The sequence below is a fragment of the Phascolarctos cinereus genome, unplaced genomic scaffold (genome assembly GCF_003287225.1).
Source record: "Phascolarctos cinereus isolate Bilbo 61053 unplaced genomic scaffold, phaCin_HiC Scaffold_7;HRSCAF=346, whole genome shotgun sequence".
NCBI lineage: Eukaryota > Metazoa > Chordata > Mammalia > Diprotodontia > Phascolarctidae > Phascolarctos > Phascolarctos cinereus.
The window spans coordinates 19,682,359-19,706,681 of record NW_027556180.1 but is presented as its reverse complement, the minus strand read 5'-3'; the positions used below and the strand labels follow the sequence as shown (position 1 = coordinate 19,706,681).

The 24,323-nt window shown below is 41.8% G+C and overlaps 1 protein-coding gene and 1 pseudogene across 1 annotated transcript in view; both read right to left on the bottom strand.

Moving 5' to 3' along the window:
- IQCJ (IQ motif containing J) overlaps positions 1–15,274 on the bottom strand; it is a 202,099-nt gene extending 186,825 nt beyond the window's left edge. The window contains exon 1 of the mRNA XM_078147598.1: positions 14,927–15,274. Within this exon, the coding sequence (XP_078003724.1) occupies positions 14,927–14,935 (9 nt within the window). The 5' untranslated portion in view covers positions 14,936–15,274. The remainder of the gene's footprint in view (positions 1–14,926) is intronic.
- Positions 7,290–7,741, bottom strand: LOC110210083 (DNA-directed RNA polymerases I, II, and III subunit RPABC2 pseudogene; annotated as a pseudogene).
- Positions 15,275–24,323: the final 9,049 nt, after the last annotated feature.

The window sequence follows — 24,323 nt, the reverse complement described above, 5'->3', positions numbered from 1 at the left end:
GAACCAGAGAGCAAAATAGAAATTGAAAGAATCCACCAATCTCCTCCTAAAAGAGACCCCCAAAGGAAAACTCCCAGGAATATTGTAGCCAAATTCCAGAGTGCCCGGGTCAAGGACAAAATATTGCAAGCAGCCAGAAAGAAACAATTCAAGTACCATGGGAACACAATCAGGATAACACAAGATTTAGTAGCTTCTACATTAAGGAACTGGAATACAATATTCTGGAGGGCAAAGGAAATCAGACTACAAGCAAGAATCACCTACCAGAAAAACTGAGTATAATCCTTCAGGGGGAAAAAACATTCAGTGAAATAGAGGACTTTCAAGCACTCTTAATGAAAAGACCAGAGCTGAATAGAAAATTTGACCTTAAAATACAAGACTCAAGAGAAGCATGAAGAGGTAAACAGGATAGAGAAATCATAAGGGGACTTATTAAGGTTGAACTGTTTACATTCCTGCATGGAAAGATGATATTTGTAACTCAAGGAACCTTTGTCAGTATTAGGATAGTTGGAAGGAAAAAAATATATGTATAGATAGATAGATAGATAGATAGATAGATAGAGGGCACAGGGTGAGTTGAAGATGTAGGGGTGATATCTGGAGAATAAAATTAAGGAGTGTGAGAGGATTATACTGGGAGAAGGAGAAAGGGACAGGTAGAATAGGGTAAATTACCTCACATAAAACAGACAAGAAAAGCTTTTACAGTGATGGGCAAGTGGGGCAAGGTGAGAGGGAATGAGTGAATCTTACTCTCATTGGATTTGGCTTAAGGAGGAATACCATACACACTCAACTGGATATGGAAATCTATCTTACCCTACAGGAAAATAGGGGAGAAGGAGATAAGAGAGCAGGGTGATGATACAGGGGAGGGCAGATTGGGGAATGGGGTAATCAGAAGCAAATAATTCTAAGGAGGGACAGGGTCAAAAAGAGAGAATAGAATAAATGGGGGGGGATAGAATGAAGGGGAATATAGTTAGTTTTTCACAACATGACTACTATGGAAGTGTTTTGCATGAGTACACATGTATAACCTGTATTGAGTTGCTTGCCTTTTCAATGAGGGTGGGTATGGAGGGAGGGAGGGAGAAAATTTGGAACCCAAAGTTTTAAAAGTGAATGTTAAGAATTGTTTTCACATGCAACTGGGAAGTAATATATACAGGCAATGGGGTATAGTAATCTATCCTGCCCTATAGGAAAATAGAAGAGGAAGGGGATAAGAAAAGGGGGGAGATAGAAGGAGGGCAGATTAGGGGAAGGGGGATTCAGAATGTAGGCCATCTTGGGGTGGGGGGGATGAGATGGGGAGAAAATTTTGAACTCAAAATCTTGTGGAAGTGAATGTTGAAAACTAAAAATAAATAAATTAATAAAATCTGGGGGAAAAAAGTGAGTCAATGGATGGCCCCTTTATAATTTTTTTTTGGCTAGGCAATGGGGTTAACTTGCCCAGGGTCACACAGCTAGTAAGTGTCAAGTGTCTGAGGCCTATTTGAACTCAAGTGCTCCCGATGCCAGGGCCAGTGCTCTATCCACTGTGCTACCTCGCTGCCCCAGGAGATGGCCCCTTTATTAAAAAAAATCAAACTGGGAGTGGACGACCCACAGGGTTTCTGGCCAAAAGAGAAACAATTACTATTACATTCACTTTGAGCCATCAAGGCCCAAAAAATAACCATTAAGTGGTGCTTGGCAACAACCTATTGCTAGCCAATCAAGGACAGCCAGAGTCAATTGGGTTGGAGGCATGGTTTTTAAAAAAGAAATCTAGCCAGTAAACCCCAAGATAGGAAAGTAGGTTTCAGCCAACAACATTGACCTTCCTTTGGGCACCCTGAGGTTAGGGCATGATACCTCATGTGGAGAGAGGAGAGAAGAGGAGATACTGCTGAGTTGCCTGACTGGAACTAGCCAGTTGGGTCCCAATGAGGCCAGCTCAGACAGCTCATGGATTTTGGTCTGTCCTTTATTCTCAAAGAGGACCATGACATCAGGGAGATGATGCTATGACTTGCAAGTGAACTGGATTTAAGTGAGGGAAGGCTATGCAAAGCCACTAGTCTCACTCTCTGCTCCAGAGCCACCTGGGTCCAGTGGCCACATATAAATACCTTTTCTACATTGCACTCAATGGTCTTCAAGGAGAAAAATTCCTAACCCCCAAGGGTTCTGGTAATACTCTCTATTCAAAAGGTTAAGGCTTCAAGAGAGGGTTGCCAGGTATCCTAGAAAGCAAGTTCATCCCTCATTTATTGTCTTTTCTTGTTTTTGTAGCTGTCAGGATGACTAATTATCCCATATAGGATACCATCAGGAAGGCAGCTCCTATACATGATGCATGACAGTCTCCTACCTAGCTCACCATTACACACCCTTAATTAGAAATTTAGCAGCCCTGGTCAAGCATGTGGTGTGTGGTTAAGTCACTGTGTGGCATGGCCAAGATGAAATATACGTTGCTAGGTCCCTGGTCTTACCTGTGCTCAGGGAGTCCAACCCAGGATCTATCTACAGTGCTATTAATAGAATATAAGTGCGATTCTCATTTTAAAATTTCCTTTTCTTATATACCACATGCACTAATGTGAGTCACTTCAGTTCAAACAATCAATATGCTTCCATATTCTATAGGCAGATTCTTCAAATTCAGGAAATTCTGCCAATACTTTCACTGCACTGATTCGTTCATCTATTTTGCAGCAAAACTAAATAGGTTTTTGGTCACCACATTGCAGAGCAAACCCATGTATAATTAATTCACTATCCATTTCTCAGGAAGGACAAGATAATAAATGAAGTGGGGGGAAGCATGGACAGTATTATTATGCAAAAAAGATAGTTGAACGGTCATAACCAACTACCAATCCATAAGCATACTTTCTTTGGGTTTATGAAAATCTTTATAAGAATGCTCTATACTCATATCAAGGGAACTGAAGATGAAAATGTCAGAAGGAAACTCAGACTTTAATGAGTCATTTTCTACAGCAGACCCCAGCTTTACAGTCACACTGAAAGGTGCAGACAATCCCAGATCCTACTGTGTTTGTTACTGGGGGAGGGGAGGAGGCTGGAAGAAGCATTCAATGTCATAGAGCAAAATGCTACCTTAAAGGCTCTCCTCTCATGAGGAATGTGTCATTCACATGCTACTAAAACACAAGGTTCCAAGATAAGTTCAATTACCCTCTTATTATTCATGGCAATAAGACAAAAATCTTGAGATGTAGGCTTGTCAAAAGTGTTTGGCACTGTGGAATTCATGCATGGGACACAAATGAAAAAGGCAGCCCCAACTGTTTTTGAGACTGGGCTAGAGCACAGCAGCCATTCTTGGTCCTAAACCAATGATGACAGGTAGGAAAGCTTTAATATGCTCTGTATTTCTAACAGCCTTTCTTGGGTAGTCCTGTGCTCACAGTTATTCATTATATTAACATCTTGCTTAGTGCAGACACCTAATGAACTTTGGCCCTATTGCAGCTTAGAACACTAGAACCTAGAGGATCCACCAGTCTCAGCTGGCACACTCAGTAGTGGGGATTATTGCTGTACCCCCACCCTAGACACACACACACACACACACACACACTCACACACACACATACCTGGCAAGACATCCCCCATTGATGGTGAGGTCAGATCCTCCCAGATTCTCCTGTTGTGAATGACAATTGCATTGAGCTCACTGCAACAAAACCCAGAATATTTTGCAGCCTCCTCATTGAGAACCATGATTGCTTAAAAGACATCCAAACCAAATCCAACAATCTACATAAGAGGAAACTAAATGGATGAAAAATGGTTGTTCTTCAGTTTCTGGCGTGTTGCTTATCTAGTCACAGAACTGAAGAGCAAGAAATGACTCTCAGATACCTTCTAGTCCAACTTGACCTTGGACAATAATCCCCTCTCTACAAACACCATAACGAGTGGTCATCTGGCCTCTGCTTAGAGCACCATCACTTCCTAGAACAGCCTACTCCGTTAGGGAACACATCAGCTGGTAAAGGTTTAGCCCTTTAGATCCAGCTTAAATCGACCTTTCTGCAACATTCTAGACACAATGATGTCATCTAACTCAATTTATTCCACCAACATTTACTGAGGGCCCACTAGGTATAAGCTACTGCTTAGAAAGACACGATCAGAAGGCAGAAACAAAACAATGCTTGCCCTCCAGGATTTTCCAGGGTCCTTAAGTGATACCTGCCTGAGTAGGAGTAAGTCAATGCAAAGTTATTTCAAGATGGAGAGAGAACTACCAAAAAGGGCATCAGAAGAGGCTTCCCACCGGAAGGGAGCCAGGGTTTCTAAGAGGCAGAGATGAAGAGGAAAGGCTGGAGGAGGAGGAGACTCTGAGCTGTAGGAAAAACGGAGAACCATGTTGTTCCACGGACAACTTATACTGTTCTCTTCCTCCTGCTCCATTCAGGGTCCAGCTCACTGTCAATCTGCAGTGTTCTTCCGACATTTTAGATTGTGTGTGTGTGTGTGTGTGTGTGTGTGTGTGTGTGTGTGTGTAAAGATAGATGTTGAAGAGAGAGGAGAAAGAAGCAGAAAGAGAGGAGGAGAAGGAGGAAGAGGAATGATAGGAGAGGAAGAGGGAGTGAGTGGAAGGAAATGGGGAAGAAAGAGGGAGAGGAGTGGGATACAGAAAGAGAATAGGGAAGGGGGAAGGAAAGGAGAAGAGAGGAAGGGGAAAAGAAGGAAATGAGGAGAGAGGGAAGAGAGAAGGGGAGGGGAGGGAAGGGGAGGGAGAAAAATAGGCCCAAAACTATAGGTGATGAAACATAATTCCACTCTCTCAGCAGAGAGGTACAAGACGACTAGGGCAAAACATTGGCCAGATTTCCAGACACATTCACTTTATCAGCTGCTTTTGCTTAACTATTTTTCTTTCCCACAAATGATGTTTCTATTTCTGGGTGGGAGAGGGGGGAAAGGAAAATAGTTCCAGAAATGGTCATAATGTCCAAACAAAAAGCATCAATAAACTTCTTTAAGGAGGAAATATATATCTATATCTAGATAGATAGATAGATAGATAGATGGATGGATGGATGGATAGATATGCTGAGACCTAGCTTTACAGCAGGGATTCTTAACCTTTTTTGTGTCTCCCTCATGAGACTCTGGGCTCCACCAGGGTAGGAACTGTCTTTTCCTTTTCTTTCCTTTTCTTTCCTTTCCTTCTCTTCTCTTCTCTTCTCTTCTCTTCTCTTCTCTTCTCTTCTCTTCTCTTCTCTTCTCTTCTCTTCTCTTCTCTTCTCTTCTCTTCTCTTCTCTTCTCTTCTCTTCTTTCTCTGTCCCAGCACTTAGTGTAGTGCCTGGCAGGACGTAGGTACTTATTTTTAAGTACTTGCTGCCGTTGTTTTTCACTCACGTCCAGCTGTCTGGACACCTTTTGGTGTGACATGTTTTCTTGGCAGAGATACTGGAGTGGTTTGGCATTTCCTTCTCCAGAGGAAATGAAGCAAATAGGGTAAAGTGACTTGCCCAAGGTCACACAACTAGTAAGTATCTGAAGCAGATTTGAACTCAGGAAAATGAGTCTTCCTGACTCCAGGCCTGGCACTCTATCCACTGTGCCACGTAGTACTTAATAGTGCTTAATAGATGTTTGTTGACTTGACTTTGTTGATCTGAGAAAGCCTATGAACCCTTCCTGAGAAAAATGATTTTAAATTTATAAAATAAAATCAGAGGAATACAAAGGAAACCAATATATTGAAATACAGATATCAAGATATTTCTTTAAAAAAAAATTGGCAGAGCCCAGTTTGAGAGCCATTGCCTGCCACAAGCTGCCCATGCAACTGTATATCCAAAGCTAAGTAATGGCCAACATTCAAGGGGTAAACCATTCTTCTACTCCCAGCTTCCCAAGTTTGGTTGCTGTAAGGAAAATACTTAAGATCTAAACTGCTCTATAAATGTGAGTTATTATTTTTCCCCTTGTTTGTAACTGTCTGGAAGTTGGAACTAGGTCTTCTTCATCTTCCCCCACCCCTACCCCCACCCCCACCTCCGTCACTTTTGGCCCAGTTCTTGGGCTCTGTTAGACTTGGAATGCCTACGTGTTGATGAATGAGCTAGCGACCCTGAAATTTAAACCCATGGTCTCATAGGTGGCTTTTTCTTTTGTTTTGTTATTTGTTTGGTTTTTATTTTGTGTCCTTTTTTCAAGCTTTGCAAGATAAAGGGGACATCCACATTCAGAATGCCCACCTGCTCCAAATTCAGTCACAGGGAGCTAGCTTTTTTAGCCCACATCCTTGTGGATATTTTTAGCTCAGTTACTCCAGGGCGGGACTAGTTTGAATCCTTTGAAGAGGCAGCAGTATTGTTTCTGGACCTCCTGAGAAGAGGCAGAATGGTGTCCAACATCACCTTGTCCTACTTCAAGCCCTGTTTGAACACTTGCAGCCTGAGAAATCACAAGTCACGAAAAAAGAAGAGTCCTTTTTTTTCTGGCTATTTTATGGGAAGAAATGGAGTGCAATTAATCAATCAAGACCCAAGTAATTATGAGCAAACTGTTCTGTACTTAGCACTGTGCTAGGCACTCTGGAAGATGGTAAGCAAAAGAACAGAAAGCCCCTGCCTTCAAAAAGTTTACAATTTATTTGGGGAGGTAAACCTGATGCAAATGTCTTTAAAAAAGCAACAATAATAATGACAGAACTGGGGAGTGAGAAGGGACCTCTGCTGGCATCTTAACCCTATAAGCATCCCTCTTCCAACCCACTCAACAAGTGGTTATTCAGGCCGTGCTTGGACACCTGCCAGCTCCCAAGGCAGCCCACTGGGCTTCAGGACAGCTCTGAGGGGGAGGAAATCTTTTCCTGACTTCAAGCCTTAATTGCACTTCCCACACACTGCTCTGTCCTCTTGGACCAACAGACCAAGTCCAAACCCTCTCCCACTGGCGGCTCTCCAAAGACATCAACAAAACTGACATGTTTGTCTTGAGTTTTTTTTCTCTAGGCTAAAGATTCACAGTCCCTCCAAACAACACTCTCTGGCATGGACTCAAAGCAGCTAGATATCACAGTAAAAAGAGCATTGAACCTGGCATCAGCAAGACCTGAGTTCAAATCTGCCCTCTGACACTTACTAGCTATGGGACCGTGGGGAACCTGTGTTTTTGTTTTTGTTTTTTTGAGAGTGAATAGGTTTTATTACCCATAGAGAAAAACAACGGAGCATCGAAAGGACCAGGGGCAGGGGCTGGGCAGGGGCAGGGGCCGGGCACGGGCAAAGGCCGCTCAGTCGGAGATGATGAGCTCGTCCACGCCCCAGTCTTTGTAGCTCCCATTGGGCAGGTAACGGCGGATGATGATGGGGATTGAGCTCTTTCATGGCCATGAGCAGTGGGTCAGTCTCCCCTTCCAGCTCCGCCATCACAGGGGCACACACTACAGTCTGAAGGGCCCGGGTACCCAAAACCCGGCCTCGCTCATACTCGGTGATGTAGGGAGTAGTGATCCTTTTCTGGTCGGCCTGCTGCCCTTCCCCAGAGGGAAGGATCTCCACATTCTCCTGGCCCTCTTCCTCGGGATTCTCCAAGTCGTCGAGACCCTCATCTTCCTCCACGTCATTGAAGTCATCACCATCATAATTGTCCTCGTTGTCAGACATGCCTGCGGATCCTCGGGCTCGGGCCGAATGGCCGCCTGAGCCAGGAGGAACTGTCCCGGGGCAGCGATTTCTTCACAGAAGCCGAGGAGCCGCAGTCCCCGGGCCCGGCCTCACGCGCTGCTCGCGCTCGCTCCGCAGAGACCAAACTCACGCTTCTAGCACCCACGTCCGGGTCGGCCCTACCAGAACCCCCTTGGGAACCCGTGTTAACATCTGTGTGTCATCTGTAAAAGAAAATGAGGCTAATGATAGCACCTACCTTGCAGGGCTGTGAGGACCAAATGTGAGAGTTGTAAAGCTCTTTGTTAATATTCTAAGCACGCTAACTCTTCACCAACCTGATCACCCTCCTCTAGATGCTCTCTCGATTATTAATTGACAGCCTTCCAGAACTGTGATGACTGGACTCGAACAGGATACACCAAATATAGACTTAATAGGGCAATAGTAAAAATGAGGAAGAGATAGAGAGGCAGTGCGTGCGATGTAGTTGACCTTGGCATCAAGAAGAGCTGCATTTTAGTCTCGCTTCTGACACCTACTGGTACCGGACTTTGGGCAAGTCATTTAATCTCTCATTGTCCCCACACAATTTGGTAAGTTGAAGAATAATTGCATATGTATATTTGCGGAGGGGGTGTCCTCACCTGGGAGTTCCCTGTACCAATGAAGTTATGTGAGCAGGCCAATAGATAGATACCTAGATACGTAGTCAAAAATAGATGAGGTCTGAGTTGTATGGTACAAATTCTAAGTGCCAGGGTAGGCCAGCATTAATACAGGGAGAACGGGAGAGCGAAATGGACATTGCCATGAAATTGGGGGTGCTGGCTTTGGATTCTGGCTCTGCCTCTTCCCACCCATGGGAAATCGGACAAATCAGGCTATCTGTCTGGGTCAGCTTCCTTGCCAATTAAATAAGGGACTTGGACCACGTGATTCCCAAGTCGCCATCCTGCACGACCAAGTCTCAACTGAATTCTGCCTGGATCTGACCCTGATGAAATTGATCCCAGCTGCTTCTTCCATCATCTTGCCCCTGGTCAGTGCCTGACGCATGCTAAGTGCCGAATAAATATTTGATGACTGACTGGTTAGTTGGCTGAATTTACTCTCATCTAATACAGACCTCCCTCCAGAGTCCCAGAGTTTGGTTGCTTGAATGCTCCCAGGGTTTGGCCATCTAAGAATCTAGAACAAGACAAAACTTTCCCTGATGTTTACTACATATGTGAACTTGGGGAATAATAATAACAATAGCTAATGTTCACAAAGTACTTTAAAGTTTTTCATATAGTTTATGTGAAGTAGGTGCTATTATTATCCCCACTTTACAGATGAGGAACCTGAGGGTAAGTGATTTGTTCAGAATCACACAGTAAGAAACTGTCTGAGGCAGGATTAAAACTCAGTTCTTCCTTAATCCAAGTCCAGACCTCTATCTACTATGTCACTTAGCTGAATGATTTGCCCTCTCTGGGTCTTAGTTCCCCTACCTGTAAAATGAAGGAATTAGATAAGATGACCTCTAAGATCCCTTATGGATCTAGGTTTTACGATCCAATGTATAAGGTTACTGCTCCCATCTCTACCCCTGGCAAATTTAGGTCTGGATTTTTGCCCATTTATGTCCAATAGCTCCAAACAAGCTTCTCCATAATTCATGATATTTTAGTCTTGAGACCATCTGGTCAACGGCCAGTTGTCTGCCCAGGGCCTAGCTTTGCTCAGGATCATTTAGCTGCTAGGGTCATTCAGCATAAGGTCCTGGCCTGTGGCCCACACAGTTGAGACATATAGGAAGGGGCCTCAGGGAAAGAGAATCTGGGAAGAAGCTGGAGTATAAGTGGGGGCAGTCAAGGAACTGGCAAGGTGTGGTTTAGACCCATGGGGCTGGGGTCAATGGAACTACATGGTATATATGTCTCTTAGGCAATTGAAAACAATGAAAGTAAAGCACAGATGAGATACTACGGTTGAAGAATTAGATCAGGGAAAGAAAGGGAAGTAATGTGTGTATACATGAATATATATACACATGGCTTCATAAATATATGGGAATATAGGGTGAGGATTTTTTTGTTCATTTTCCCATGGAATTTCCCAAAGTGGATGATTATTAGGCTAATCAAGTTTAATTAAGACATTTAAAAATTACATTGGTGGGTTCCCTAACTAGCTTTCTCATTATTCTACAATTTGGCTCCTCTTCTCTAGTTAAAATAATCTGGCAAAGCTTAAGCCTTCCCACCTCCATCTTATTCTGTGCACACTGCTCCATCCACCTCTTTCACCCTTCCCCCTTCTCTCCATCAGTCTGTCACCAACCTTTGACAAGCTACATGGGGTATTAACAAAAATAATCCTGGATCTGGTGGTAGTAGACCTGGGTTACCTGGTTCTACTTTTCCATTACCTATTTATTACCTGTACAACCTTGGGCAATTCATTTCTATTTTCTGGTTCTCCATGTGCTCATCTATAAAACAGGAGGATTGAACTAAATGTTCTCCAAGGTCCCTTTCAGTTCTGAATTCTAAAAAAGATCCAAATCTTCAAATACTGGCTCAAAATTTAGCTCTTGCAGAAAGCCTTCTCTAATTAATGCATCTAACTCTGTTGACTTATCTACTTTGCACTCATCTCAAACACATATCAATCAATCAACAAACATTTATTAAGCTCCTACAGTTTTCAGGCACTGTGCTAGGTTCTTGGGGTGGGGGGAGAATTTATTAAGTATCTACCATATGCCAGGCGCTTTATTAAGAATTTTCAAATATTATCTCACTTGATCCTCACAACTCTGAGGATTCGGTGCTTTATGATATCCATTTTTACAGCTGAGGAAACTGAGGCAGACAGGGGTTACATGATTTGCCCAGAGTCATACAGTATCTGTGAGTATCTTGGGTTGGACTTGATCTCAGGTTTTCCTGACTCCAATCCACTGTGCCACTAGCTGCTTCTGGAGATATAAAGAAAAAAAGACATCCCCTGTCCTCAAGGGGCTTATATTCCAATGGACTAAGCAAAGATATACTATTTTGTGCCTAACAAGGTCCCAAACTGCAACCTCATGAAGAGCCACCCAGTTTGGGGCTCCAAAGCACTCTCATAATGCCTCTGGCCCCTCCCACTCAATCTCTCCCTTTTGATCAATAACAATGTTACCACATGAGCTCACATCGTAGTGAGGACAAGAACAATTTGTTTAAAATAGAAAACCTCACACTCTCAAGAAAGCCTCCAAAGGCAAATAGCATAAAATGGATCAAACATAATCACTGTCTTGAGACCACTTCCTTGCATTCTCCAAATGCCTAGCCCTCAGCTAACTAGAGCCAGGGGTCTGCAGTTGCATGCCTGTTCTATACCTGTTCTAAATTGATGGGCACAGTGGGCATAGGACTTGCCACCAATGGCTTCAAAAAGGGTTGTATCTAAGTGCCGGCAATAGCTGGGTCTCTTGCCATTAGACGAGTGTGGTCTCTGCCCAACCTGCATAATCCTGCAGCCACAGCGCGGCCCTAGGAAGAGGAAGGCTCAAGTACTATGTGCCCACAGCAGGCTCTTAGATGTGGCATCAGCAGGAATGAAAGAAGCTTGACTACTGTGTCATCACATCTCTGAACCTACCCTTTACCCTACCATCGGCACGAACAAGAAAATATCAATTACTGAAATACTGTCCACAGGACCCAACAAGGCTTACAAACACCTGGCCACAGCTGGTGTACTTCTTTCTCCCCAATTCTATCTTCCTCTTCCTGCTCCATATCCTAATGTTAGAATGTCTTCTGTCTTCATCTCCCCCTAAGATTTGCACCATCCAATGTGGCCCGGCCCATGACATGGGGGCTCTAAGGTTGTACCAGAGGCTTCCACTGATGGCAGCTACCGGAAAGGAGCTCAGAGTAACCTGGGAGCTGTGTCAACTAATACACAGCCATCACGTGCCTTACACTTCGGTCATTTCATGGGTGTAGATTTTCTCCCCAAGAACCTGTAAATTTCTCAAGAACAAAAGACAATCTTCCCTGTTCATTAGAACTCTGACTCGAGAATCAGAAGAATTAGCCTCAAATCCCACCTATGAAACTTACTGTCTGCATGACCCTGAGCAAGTCATTTGACCTCCACAGCCTTCAGTTTCTTCACCTGTAAAATGGAGTAATTAGACTAAATAGACCCTCCCACCCCTTCTAGCTCTGCAGCTCTGAACCTAAGATCCTATGTTCAGCCTGCCCTAAAGCTTTTATGCAATGTTCTGCCTCAGTGGGTACTCAGTAAATGTTTATTGGATAAATGGTCTCCTAACATTGATATACGTTCAGTCTGCATGGTATGTTTCTCTACTTCAGCCTATGAGATTTAAAAAATGAAATATTTGGAAAGACATCCTCAGGCACAAGAAAAAGCATCATATCTGATCTGTCCAAGCATCAGTCATATCATAGAGAAACTCTCACATGGGCTAAGAGAGGGGGATTACAATACTTTCAGGTATTACGTATAATAAAAGCCATGTTTTTTTAATTAGATGTTTAAGCTGGCAGAAAAACCTCCACTAGAGACATATGGCAAATAGACCATCTTTTTCCCTCTCTAGTGAATCCTTGCAAAATTCTTTATAAAATGGCACCAGACTTTTTTCCTGTAACCAAACAGTCAGGCGTGAGCTTAAGAAAATAAGATAATAAGATTCTTTGTTTTTGTCTGTGTTGTTGGCATCAGACAAAACAATGAACTTAAAGGAGTAAAGGAGAGAGAGAGAGAGAGAGAGACAGAGAGACAGAGAAACAGAGAGACAGAGAGAGACAGAGAGAGACAGAGATTTGGCAATGTGGGCTAATGCTGCTAAAAAGTCCTGCCCCATTTGACACCTTCACTATACATTAATATTGTCATATGTGTCATTAAGTCTTCAGATGCTCCTCTTTCACAACATCATAAACTCTCCTTCAAGCAAATCTGCTTTCTGTCTCACCACCACAGCACATATTTTATAATATTGGAAAAGACTGAGATCTAAAATTAAGATGTTACACACAGGGAAATCCATGGATGTCATGTTAATATCTTGCACCAGATTTTAATGGCTGCTAATGGAGCATACCATTCCAAAGGACCCTCTCTGCCTTTGAAATATCTCTACCTTTGGATAGTTCTAAATTTGAAAACAGGTTTTTAAATTTAAAGTTACCTAGGTAATAAAACAAAGTTATATGACATTTTTTAAGCATTCACAATCACTTCATTTTTAAGCGCACAGTTGTAGAAAGAATACCAGAACTTTTAACTCCCAAAATAAATCTAAATATTGTGTACGGTCTGAATCCCAAAGCATGAATTTTCAATGGGGCTGATCAGCTTTTATACATTTGCTGGTTTTCTTAGTCAAAAAAAAAGTTGAAAAACAATGGATCAGTAACACAAAGTCAATATAATTAATTTATAACTGATAAAACATTTTGACCACACTAATGCCTATTTCTTAAATACAGAATACCTCAAAATGTCTTAGTGCAGTTTTAAGCTTTTTAATGTTTTTTTAAAATTATATGAAGAACTACTGTTGATGATGAAATATCTAACATTAATATCATCTGCCTGATTTTTAAAAGGTAACACTTGAAGCTATCAAACAGCGAGCATTTATTAAATCCACACTGTGTTCCCAGGACTCTGCTAGGCACTGTCCTATAAGAATCAGTCTTTTACAAATATACACACACTCAAGCATGGACACACAGACTATTTGGTGAATTTCATCTAAAATCTACCATTTTCAACGTCTCAGAAACCCCCTGCCAATGAGTTCCACCTACTTCCCCTTTGAGTGTTCTTTGGGTGGCTATGATACTTCACCATCTTCATTATAATTAGGGACCATCAATCTCTTCAAGAACTAGTGGGACGTGATATTAAAGAGATATCATTTGCTATTAATAAGAAATGAACAGAATGTAAAAATAGATAAAGTATTTCTGTTATACAAAGATGAGAGATCATAGAAAATTTTTTTTAAAACCTGCTGTGGTTATTTTTTTTTCTCAATAGCACACAGCTCACTGTGTTCCTAAGCGCTCAGCCACTCCAGGTTTGAACACGTTTTAACCTGTAAAGGAAGTCTTTTAAACAGAGTGGAGAGTGTCCATGGAGCATCTCTTTAGCTGAGGAATCATAACCTCATTGAAGTCAGAAATAGACTTTGGACCACTAACTCATTACTCTCTACTGCTAATGATGCCAAGCCCTGAGAATGTAAATCTCCCTAAATGAGAAAAGGGATGCTGGATTTGATTATTAATTGCTAAGCATTCTCTTAATTTTAGACCTCGGTGGCACCCAGGGGAAATGTGATTTAGTAAGCCCACATTTTTCACAGGACCTTCCGAGTTCAATAAACACATGCACACCATATATGTACAGAGTTTGATGTGATTGCTACATGTCAGAAAATGTAGAAAGACTCAGCTACAGGCAATCTACCCTGATGTACTTATTATTCAAGGACTAGTATTTAGAATACCTACTCTGTCTACTGAACACTGCAGCTCAAAATCCCTATGGGCTTACTGTGAACCATAACCACATTTTTTCCCCTCAGTGATTATTGAGTTAAAAAAGAAGCGGGTAAGGCTGTATAGAAATTCTCTACCAGTAAAAAACATAACTCTCCTGCCACAATTTTAAACAAAACGCTATTTTTCCCAGCCAGGAAAGGAAGAACAGGGGTTGTTGTTACTGCTGTTATTTTTAATAGGTGTCTAAAACATTAGGAATGTGTAAAACTAGGGGAAATGATGCCCTTGCTCCTAACTGTTAATTTACAAGATGCTTGCCAATCTGGATGGTGAATACTGTATCTATACTGAAAAGTACTGTCTCCATGAACATTGCTTTAGTATAATCTGCCTGTGCACACATATCTAGATAGATAGACTGAGAGACAGACAAACTGACAGAAACAGATAGACAGATAGAGATAGGTGGTAGGATAGATAGATAAATAAATATAGACAGACAGACAGACAGACTGACTGACCACCTATACGTAGGCAGACATTTACAGAGATAGAAATATACACAGATACAAACCCCTGGGCTGCCAACTAACACGACACTATGCCCTAGCCTCTCTAGATCTTTTCAAATTCACTTTATTCCAAAGACACTAAAAACAAAAACAAAAAGAGCCAGCAGACAGCTCTACACTATGAACCACAAAGTAGCTTATTTGGAAAATTAAATACATTACCAGACGCATCTTGAAGTTTCTGGAGCACCTGCACGTAAAAGGAGGCTGTGAATCTGCTGTTGATACCGGTATTCTGGAATCTCACAGAGACCGATGTGAGTGTCGGGGAATATCTGGCGAGTGTGAGGCTGAAAATCCTTTTGAGTTGAGCTTACTCTAGGCATCAGAAAGCCTCAAAGAGGGAGGGAGAAAAAAAAAAACCCAGCAACCCACAGACAGCTAGATGAGAAACTTCTGGCATCTCTCCAGCTCAGGAATGAATTCTCTGTAATTTGGAGATGGATAGTTATGGAAATAAAAGGAAACCTGGATTTCCAGATGAATTGGATCGTGCCTTAGTGGCCATGCAGAAACGTGCAGGTAGCGGTCTCTCAGCTCATTTTAAAACAGTCATCAAGGAACAATACTGAATGGGGAGGGGGACGGGGATAAACTGGCATTCCTTTTTAAAAGGGGAAGGCTACTCTAGCCAGCTCCCCAAGATGACTGTGGAAACTTCAAATGCTTCACTCCATCAGTTACATATTTTTATTAATCCCAGCATGGAGGTAAACTAGAAAATCTAATTCTTTTATGTAGAAAATGGGATTTATTGCTTCTTTTATAATGTACTTCAGACATATAAATACATAGATTTATTTATGGGTTTTTGGTTGCTTAGGTAAAATTACCACTGTACAGCTCAGATAAAATGCTAAAAAAGCTAATTCACAGCTTTTCCAGCAAGTGGGGAGGGGTGTTTTTAATACTCAGGAGCTGAACAAAGTCCAAATATTTAAATTTAGAGCCGGAAGCAAAATAGGACATAAAGGGAGAGACCTCAGCAATTGACACAAGAAATATGGTTTCACATGAGAATGTTGGGTGTGCAGGTGGGTACAGTCCATAAATACATAAATAATTAAGGGCGGGAAGAAAACAGCTTTAGCAAATTAAGTTTTTAGAACAACAGCTGAGACTCTGGGGGGTAAGTTTTGCAAAAAGGTTAATGATTTATGGAAACAGCCTGCAGTACTTCACAACGACTAAAGAATACCTAAAATGGAGTTTGCCCAGCCATGTCCCTGTCGCCAATTGTATAAAACCCTGCCAGGTGTCATCTCATGGAGACAACGTGGACTCCAGCACTGGGGAAGGAGGTGAAGTACCTTCAGAAAGTCCTTGAGTTAATCACAGTAAGCACTCCCTCCTCTAAACCATACTGATACCGCCACACCTGAATAAAATGAGTTCTTAAGTGGGGGGTGGGGAACCACCCTCAACAAAAACCTAACCAGTACTTAGTAGTCAGCCTCATCATAGACCTAGAAACACGAAGGACATTAGAAATCATTGAATTCAACCCCTCTCCACCATCCCCCACATAGAATAGATGTTCACTGAAATCAGGAACTATTCAATTTCCATTTTAGTATCTCCCTCACTTAGCATCATACCTGGCACATGTTCAGTCATTTCAGTTATGTCCAACTCTTTGTGATCCCATTTAGAGTTTTTGTTTTGTTTTGTTTTTTGTTTTTGGCATAGATACAAGAGTGGTTTGCCATTTTCTCCTCCAGCTAATTTTACAGATTAGGAAACTGAAGCAAAGTTAAGTGATGTACCCAGGGGTCACACAACTAGTGTCTGAGACTGGATTTAGGGTCTTTCTGACTCCAGACCCAGAGTTCTATCCACTGAACCACCTAGTTGCCCTATCCCTGGCACATAGTAGGCATTTAATGAAGGCCTTTCATGTTGTTCATTTCCCACCTGAAGAGCACTCCTGGATTTCAGCATGGTTTCCAGAAACTCAAGATCCTGAAAAAATCACATCAGCTCTGAAACTCACACCTCATCAATACCCCCTCCCCTTGGGTCCCATCTCTCCCTCTCTCTGATTGGAGAGGGTAGATGATGGACATCAGAGAACTCCCTGATCCTCCACTTAAGGAGGATGTCTACCTGGCTGTAGAATTTCATCTACCCTGCCTCCCACCACCCCTCCTTTTTAATGTGTTGTCTTCTCCCATTAAATTGTGAGCTCCATGTACTCTAAGAACTGTTTTTTGCCTCTCTTTGTATCCCCAATGCTAAGCATGATACCTGGCACCTAAGTGCTAATCAGCGTTTATCGACTGCTTCTTGTTGAATGAATTGACCAGATGAAGAGACTAGCTTGCCCATAGTGGGATCCATCACCATAAATCCATAGCTGGAATGAACCCTAGAGTTAATCTTGTTCAAGAGAACATAACCTATGGTCTATGAATTTGTTTGTAAAAACTATTTTGAGAATTGAATATCAATATAATTAGTTTCTTTTGTAACCCTATGTATTTTATTCTGTTCATTCAAAATTATTCCGAGAAGGGAACCATAGATTTCATCAGACTGACTGTCCATGAGATGAAAAAGGCTAAGAACCCCTAACCTAGTCCAACTTTCCCCCTTTTAGGATGACCAACTGAGGCCTAGAAAAAGGAAGGGAACTCTCCAAGGTCACACAGGTGGTGAGTGGCAGAGTCAGGATTTGAACTCAGACGCTCTGGCTCCAGATCTGAAACCCATTCTATTCTGATATGCAGCTTCAGCAGATGACTGGTTCTATTTTACAGATGAGGAAAACCAATTTCGGGAGATTTCCCCATGGTTTATTCAAGTTTCAGAGGCAGATTGAGATATTTCTGACTCTAAGTCAAGACACTCTTCCCACCACCCAAGTCCTCATACAAATGTGTAAAGCTGTTGACATTTTCTTTCTAATCCTTTTAAAGTCTAGTGCCCTACACGATCCTATCCAGCACTTTCTGGGCCCTTGGGGCCATATGTGGCCATTCTTCAGGGTATGATCCATCACAGCTGACTTCCTGGGCTGGGAGAGGGGAGTCAACATCAAGCTCCATTGGGAATCTTCCACCCCTTGCTCTATCTCATGATTACTTACAAGGAAGTTCATCTCCCTGGAGTCATTTCCTCATCTGCAAAATAAAGACCATACTCCTTGCCCCACATACCTCAGAGGGTAGTGACAAACAAATGGGGTGATGCCAGCATCCCACTGAAGTAAAAACATTTTACATGGTAGGGAATAATATTCCCAGGTTTTGGTTGCTCACTGTGATGAGGGTCAGGTTGCAGTGTGGTGGGATGTCTCAAAGAATTTCAAAGACTCAGGCCCACTCCAAGCCAGGGAGAGATTTATTGTGGATCTGAGGCTTCACACTCTGGAGAGTAGCTAAGTTCCTTAGAGAAACTTGCAATTTTAGTAAGGTAAGACAGACAACTTTATAGGGTGCATGGTGCTGATTACACAGTCAAATTTACATAGAATATAGGAATATGGTTGATATTAGAAAGGCAGGAGGGGTTTGTTAAGGGCTTAGGTAATAGGGGAGGGGCTCATTTTTATGGTTCGGTGGTCAAACATCCTGGTCGTGGCACTCTCTGATTGGCTAGCTATTGTGGTCCTGTCTGGTCAAGAGGGATAGTTAGGTATGTGGTCCCGTCTTGGGCTAAATGGATGGTGTGATTGTGGTTGGGTACAAATGTGTGGATTGGCAGTGGCCAGACAGAGATAGCGGGCACGCTGTTCAGTGTGGCCCATAAGGAAGTTGGGATATTGGGGCTGGGGGCAGCTTTAGGACTCCATCAATTTCATTCTGGAGGATTGTACTCCATATGTAGTTTGGTATGTGTGTATGTATGTGTGTGTATACATATACATATATATAATATTATATATAATGGGCTATGAAAGATAAGGTTATCATCAAGATAAACTACCAACTGGTCCTTGTTCCAGTATTTCATGAAATAACCCATCCATGAAATCTGAAAAGATTATGTAAGCATGACTGACATAAACCAACCTAAATAACAAAGTATCCATATAGGACACATTGAGTCTCTAAGGAAAGCTCCCATTTGTTGCCCATTGTTATTTGAACCTGTAGGTCTGATGCGGTGAATATCACCGTTCCTAGCAAGTGGTCCATCAGCTCAGGTATTTAGAGGAGCTGGCATTAATCCCAGACGACAAAAGTATCCAGGGCTATTATTATCATTTCATTCTTCTTATCTTTCTGGATGGAGTTCAGATACAAATCATTTGGGGGCAAGTTGTCATCCTATTGGTCTTTCATATTTAATGTTCTCTAGATTCTTGTGCAGGGAGATAAAATAAATTGCCTTTTGTAACTTAGTGAGAACAGAGAGATGTAAGCTCATCCTCTGTAGGCTCCCTGAAAGCTTCTTTGGGACAGCTTTAGTAGAAGGAATGATGGGAATGATGTGTAATTCAGCATCTTCCCACGTGGCTCTACTTTCTTTCACTAGGTCTCTGTATTTTAAAAGTTTTTCATGTCATGTAACTTGGAAATTATGAAAAGTCAGCATGGCACCATCTATTTTAAAGGTTCCTAAATTTTTGTGGATACATGTTATGACCATATGATTATAGGCAAAAGTTTTATATGTAATACTTATTCCAATACAGTTTTTTTTAACTCTCCAGGATATCTGATGAGCTGTATTTGTATTGTCAGGATTTGTCATGGTAGTTCATAAGGAAGTAATGGTGAGCTATTGGCTCATTATTCTATCATTACTATCATCATCTTTTTATTACTATAGGTCAATCATATAATCAAATGGCCTATGTGGAGATAATTATTCTTTCCTGACTCCAAGAAGTATGCCCCCAGATTCCTGATAGAAGCAAATGGCATCTCAGGATTCTAGCCAAAGCAGCCATCAATACGAGGACCAGAAAGTGAGTGAGATCCTTTAGTTCCAGGCAATGGCCCAACCCACCAATCTCCATCCTTCTGAGAATAGACAAAAGTCTATTTAGGTGCAGTATTTTGTAACATTTTTTCACTCTGACCCACAGGGGTTCCATTTCATGGGTCACTGGTCCACAATGAAATGGTCACCCTATGGATTACTTCAACTACCACTGGATTATTTTAACTACTGACACTGAGTCAAATCATAGCTGGAATCCACAATGTGAATGGGCCTGGCAGGTCAACCTCAAAGATTGGAAATTTGTGGCCTATGGGGTGAAATAGGAGAAGTGGTCAGTATATTGATAAGATTTTGTTGTTAAATATACATAGCAGTTCTTTTAGAGTGGCAAAAAAAATTTGAAACTCTGGGGACACTGATCAAAATGTGGTATATGAATGTAATGGATAGTATAGCTCATTAAGAAATTGTGAAAGAGATACTTTCAAAGAAACTGAGGAAGAATTTCATGAACTCATGAATAGAATCAAGAAGACAATTTACAATAAAAACAACATTGGAAAGATAAACAACTTGAAAGACATATGAACTCTGATCAATTCAATGACCAACCGTTATTCCAGAGGACTGATAACCATAATTCCAGAGGAATAAGGGTAAACCATGCTACCTATTTTCCGACAGAGAAGTAATGAATTCAAGTTGCAGAATAATATATACAACTTTAGACACAGCCAATACAGAAATTTGCTTTACTTGACTATGCATATTTGTTTAAAAAAAAATTTTAATTTTTCTTTTTTTTTCTTCCATAGGGTGGGGGGAATGGTAAGGAGGAAAACCAAATGCTTGTTTATTTGAAAAAAAAAGGCTTTGTTGTTTACTTGTAGTGGCAGACAAGCTAGTCAATGGGCAATTGTCAACTAGTTACCTAGACATCAAGGGTAGGTAGGCCAGATAGAAGAGTTCCCCCACCTCAAGCTACGTCACTTTCACTCATTATGTGACAAACTTCTACTGACTGCTAGAGGACTCAAGGTACAGCCCAATTTCACCTGTAAGCAAAGGTAGGACCTGATGCCCACACATTGCCCAATAAAAAATTGGCAGGTCAGTAACCATATCCATATGAGTTAATTCATCATAGATAGGAATGGCCAAGCTCTCTGATAACTGATCTAGTAACTTGATGATAAATCCTGATTTAAAGGACATTAGGAGATGGTGTATTCTATAACACTGTTGTCTCTTGTCCTAGAAGCAGGATTGTAGAAACCTACAAATCTTCTGCTCGGTAATCTAAGCATTAAGAGTGGATATGAGAAGTTTTCTTGAGCTCTGAAGAAATCCCTTCACATTGCCCACTAAGGGACTGTGAGGCAGGGAGATGCTTGCTGGGCAGGACACTACAAAAACCACCTAAGCCTAGCCCATGGGTAACCCCTAGCAAGGACATCCATAAGTAATTTTCACTGGGCCAGGAGTACTAGGACTCATTCCATACAGTGAAATATTCTAGAGCAGGAGTGGGGAACCTGGAGCCTCAAGGCCACATGCGGCCTTCTATGTCCTTGGGTGCAGCCTTTTGACTGAGTCCATGTTTTACAGAACAAATCCTTTTATTAAGCAGATTTGTTCTGTGAAGCTTGGATTCAAAGGGCCACCCTTGAGGACCTGCAGGGCCGCGTGTGTCCTCAAGGCCATGGGTTCCCCACCTCTGTTAGAAGCTTCAGGTACTATCAGGTCAAGGGTTCATAACTTCTGTTGTGTGGCTGATCCCTTTGGCAGCTGATGAAGCTTAGGGACTCTTCTCAGAACAATTTTTTAATTGCAGAAAATGAAATACGTAGGATTTCAAAGGAAACTTATCACATATTGAAGTAAAGATGTATTTTTCCCATCCAAATAGGTGGATCCCTGAAATCCAGCCATTGTTAATAATCCCTGTATTAGGGGCCAAGGGCCAGCACTGATCATTCTAGTCATTAGCTGAGCCCCAAGGACCGCCTGTACTCCACAGCAAAGCCTGTTCCTCAAAAGTCTGTGCTGACTTTTGTGTATGCTCTAGTGTCTGCTCAAGGGGGACTTTGAGAACAGAAAATAGCTCTGCCATTGAGAGCCGAGGTCTGTTTAGGGAGCCCAACGGTATTATACAGGAAAGGCACATAGATTTATACCTATGATTCAAGCAACTGCTAGGTCTGAGGAAGGGTAGGTCCCTCCTGGAGAAAAGGAAAAGAGTCGGAATGCTCTAAGTGAGTAGGGTCAGGTCAGGACCAGGGAATCTGCTGAGTTTCCAAGTCCAAGGCAGTTGGAAGAGAAAGGAACAATGCTAGGGTGGGGACAACCTACGGATCAGAGCATCACACAGCAAGAGTAGAGGAGTTGAACGTCTGTAAGACTCCACCTGTCTCCCAAAGTTTTAGCCTTTTACGGTGGTTACATGCATGGCACACTCCCAACCTGTGCTGACCCGTGAGTGGGACTGCAGGCCTGGTCTCCTGTGTCCCTGCTGACTGAGTCATGCTAATCACGCACGCACATGCCACAGCTGCCATAGCATGTTCACAAAAACACACTTTTCCTACTTTGGTCTTAACACATGACCTCAGCTAACTTCATGCCATTTTCCCCTAACAGCACCTGATGACTTCACTTTCTCCCACCACTAGTCATCATGAGACTCAGAACTCCTGATCCCATTTGGGGTCTTCTTTTTTTAATTTATTTTTTATTTTTAATTTTTAGGCAATTGGGGTTAAATTGCTTGCCCAAAGCACACAGCTAGTAAGTGTCAAATGTTTGGTCTGAGGGCGGATTTGAACTCAGGTCGTCTTGACTTCAGGGCCAGTGCTCTATCCACTACACCACCTAGCTGCTTTCCCCCCCCCTCCCCATTTGGGGTCTTCTTGGCAGAGATAATGGAGTGGTTTGCCATTTCCTTCTCCATCCCATTTTACAGATGAGGGAACTGAGGCAAACAGAATTACATGACTTGCCCAGGGTCACACAGTTAGTAAGTGTCTGAGGCCGTATCTGAGCTCAGGAAGATGAATCTTAACTGACTCCAGTCCTGGCACTTTATCCAGCCGCCCATTCCAAGTTTAAGCAGTCCTAATTATTAAGAATGTTTTTCCTGACCTCAAAACTGACTCTGTCTCTTTCCAATTTCCATTCATCATTCCTAGTTCTGTCCCAGGGGGCTTAACTGAACAAGACTAATCCCTCTTCCACATGACATTCTTTCAAGTACCTGAAGAGAGCTATCATAACTCCCTAGAGCCTCTTCTTCTCCAAGCTAAATATTTCCCATTGCTTTTACCAGCCATTATTCTGACATGGACTCAAGGTCCTTCCCAGCTTGCAAGCCCACCTCTGAATACTCTCCAGCTCATCAATGGCCTTTCTAAAGTGCTAAGATCTGAACAGAACACTCTAGATGGTGTCTGAGCAAACATGAATCTCAATGGCCCACCCTTCATGCCTGTCACACTTCCTAGATAGTGAGGCTTTGGGTTAGAGGGTAGAGTCACTCTTAACACCTTCAACTGCTGCACTGTTCTCAAAGCTTGTTTGGGAAAAATCCATGTATGGAGGCCAAAAGCAAAACTTAGATGCTTTGTTCCTGCTCCTTTCCACCTCCTCAAATAGAATGTAAGCACCTTGAAGGCAAGGATTATTTTGTTTTTGTATTCCTAAAGCCTGGCATGTTGCCTGGCAAGTAGTAGGGGCTTAATAAATTTTTCTCGAATGAATGATTGAATACCTCAAACAGAATTCGAAAATTCTACTTGAAAATATGTCTCTCTTGACTTCAAGATTCTACTAGCATATATACTAGCAGAATATACATGTGTATATACACTGTGTGTATACATATATGTATATATACATTGTGCATTTACCTATATGTATATACATATATGTACAAATGTACTGTGTATATATATATATACATATGTGTATATATCCATATATATTCTACTCGTATATATGCTAGTAGAATATATATAATATATATTACAGTCATCTCTTTTACATTATGACTTTCCCCATCATGGTTTTGATATATTGCATGTCAGCATAAGAAATTAAATGGGAATTTTGGAGGAGTTTTGCAGAAGCTGCAGATGACATGTAAAGGCCAGCAAATGACACAGAGCCTATGACCAAATACTTAACCCAAATTTTATACTAAGGTACTGTAAAAACCCCATAAAAAAATAAAAAATTCAAACGCCTACAACGTGGAAGGGATAACTGTGTTGTGTGTATGCACTCATGAGTGTGCATATGTATAAAATAGTCATCCCTCAATAGACAAATGGTGAAAGGATATGAACAAAATTATCAAAAGAACTTCAAAATATCCACAACCACATTTTAAAAATGCTCCAAATCACTCATAATAAGAGAGACACAAATTTAAACCATCCTGAGTATCACAAAAAATGGCAACAGTCAATGTTAGGGGAGATATGGAAAGATAGGCAAACTAATACATTGTTGGTAGAGCTGAGAAATGGCACAACTGTTTTGGAAAGCAATTTGGAATTGTACAAATAAAGTACTAAAATGTCTGTACCTTTTGAACTAGAGACTCCAGTACTGAGCTTATATTCCAAGGAAGCCAGTGATAAGAAAAGAGTCCCCATTTACTCCAAGT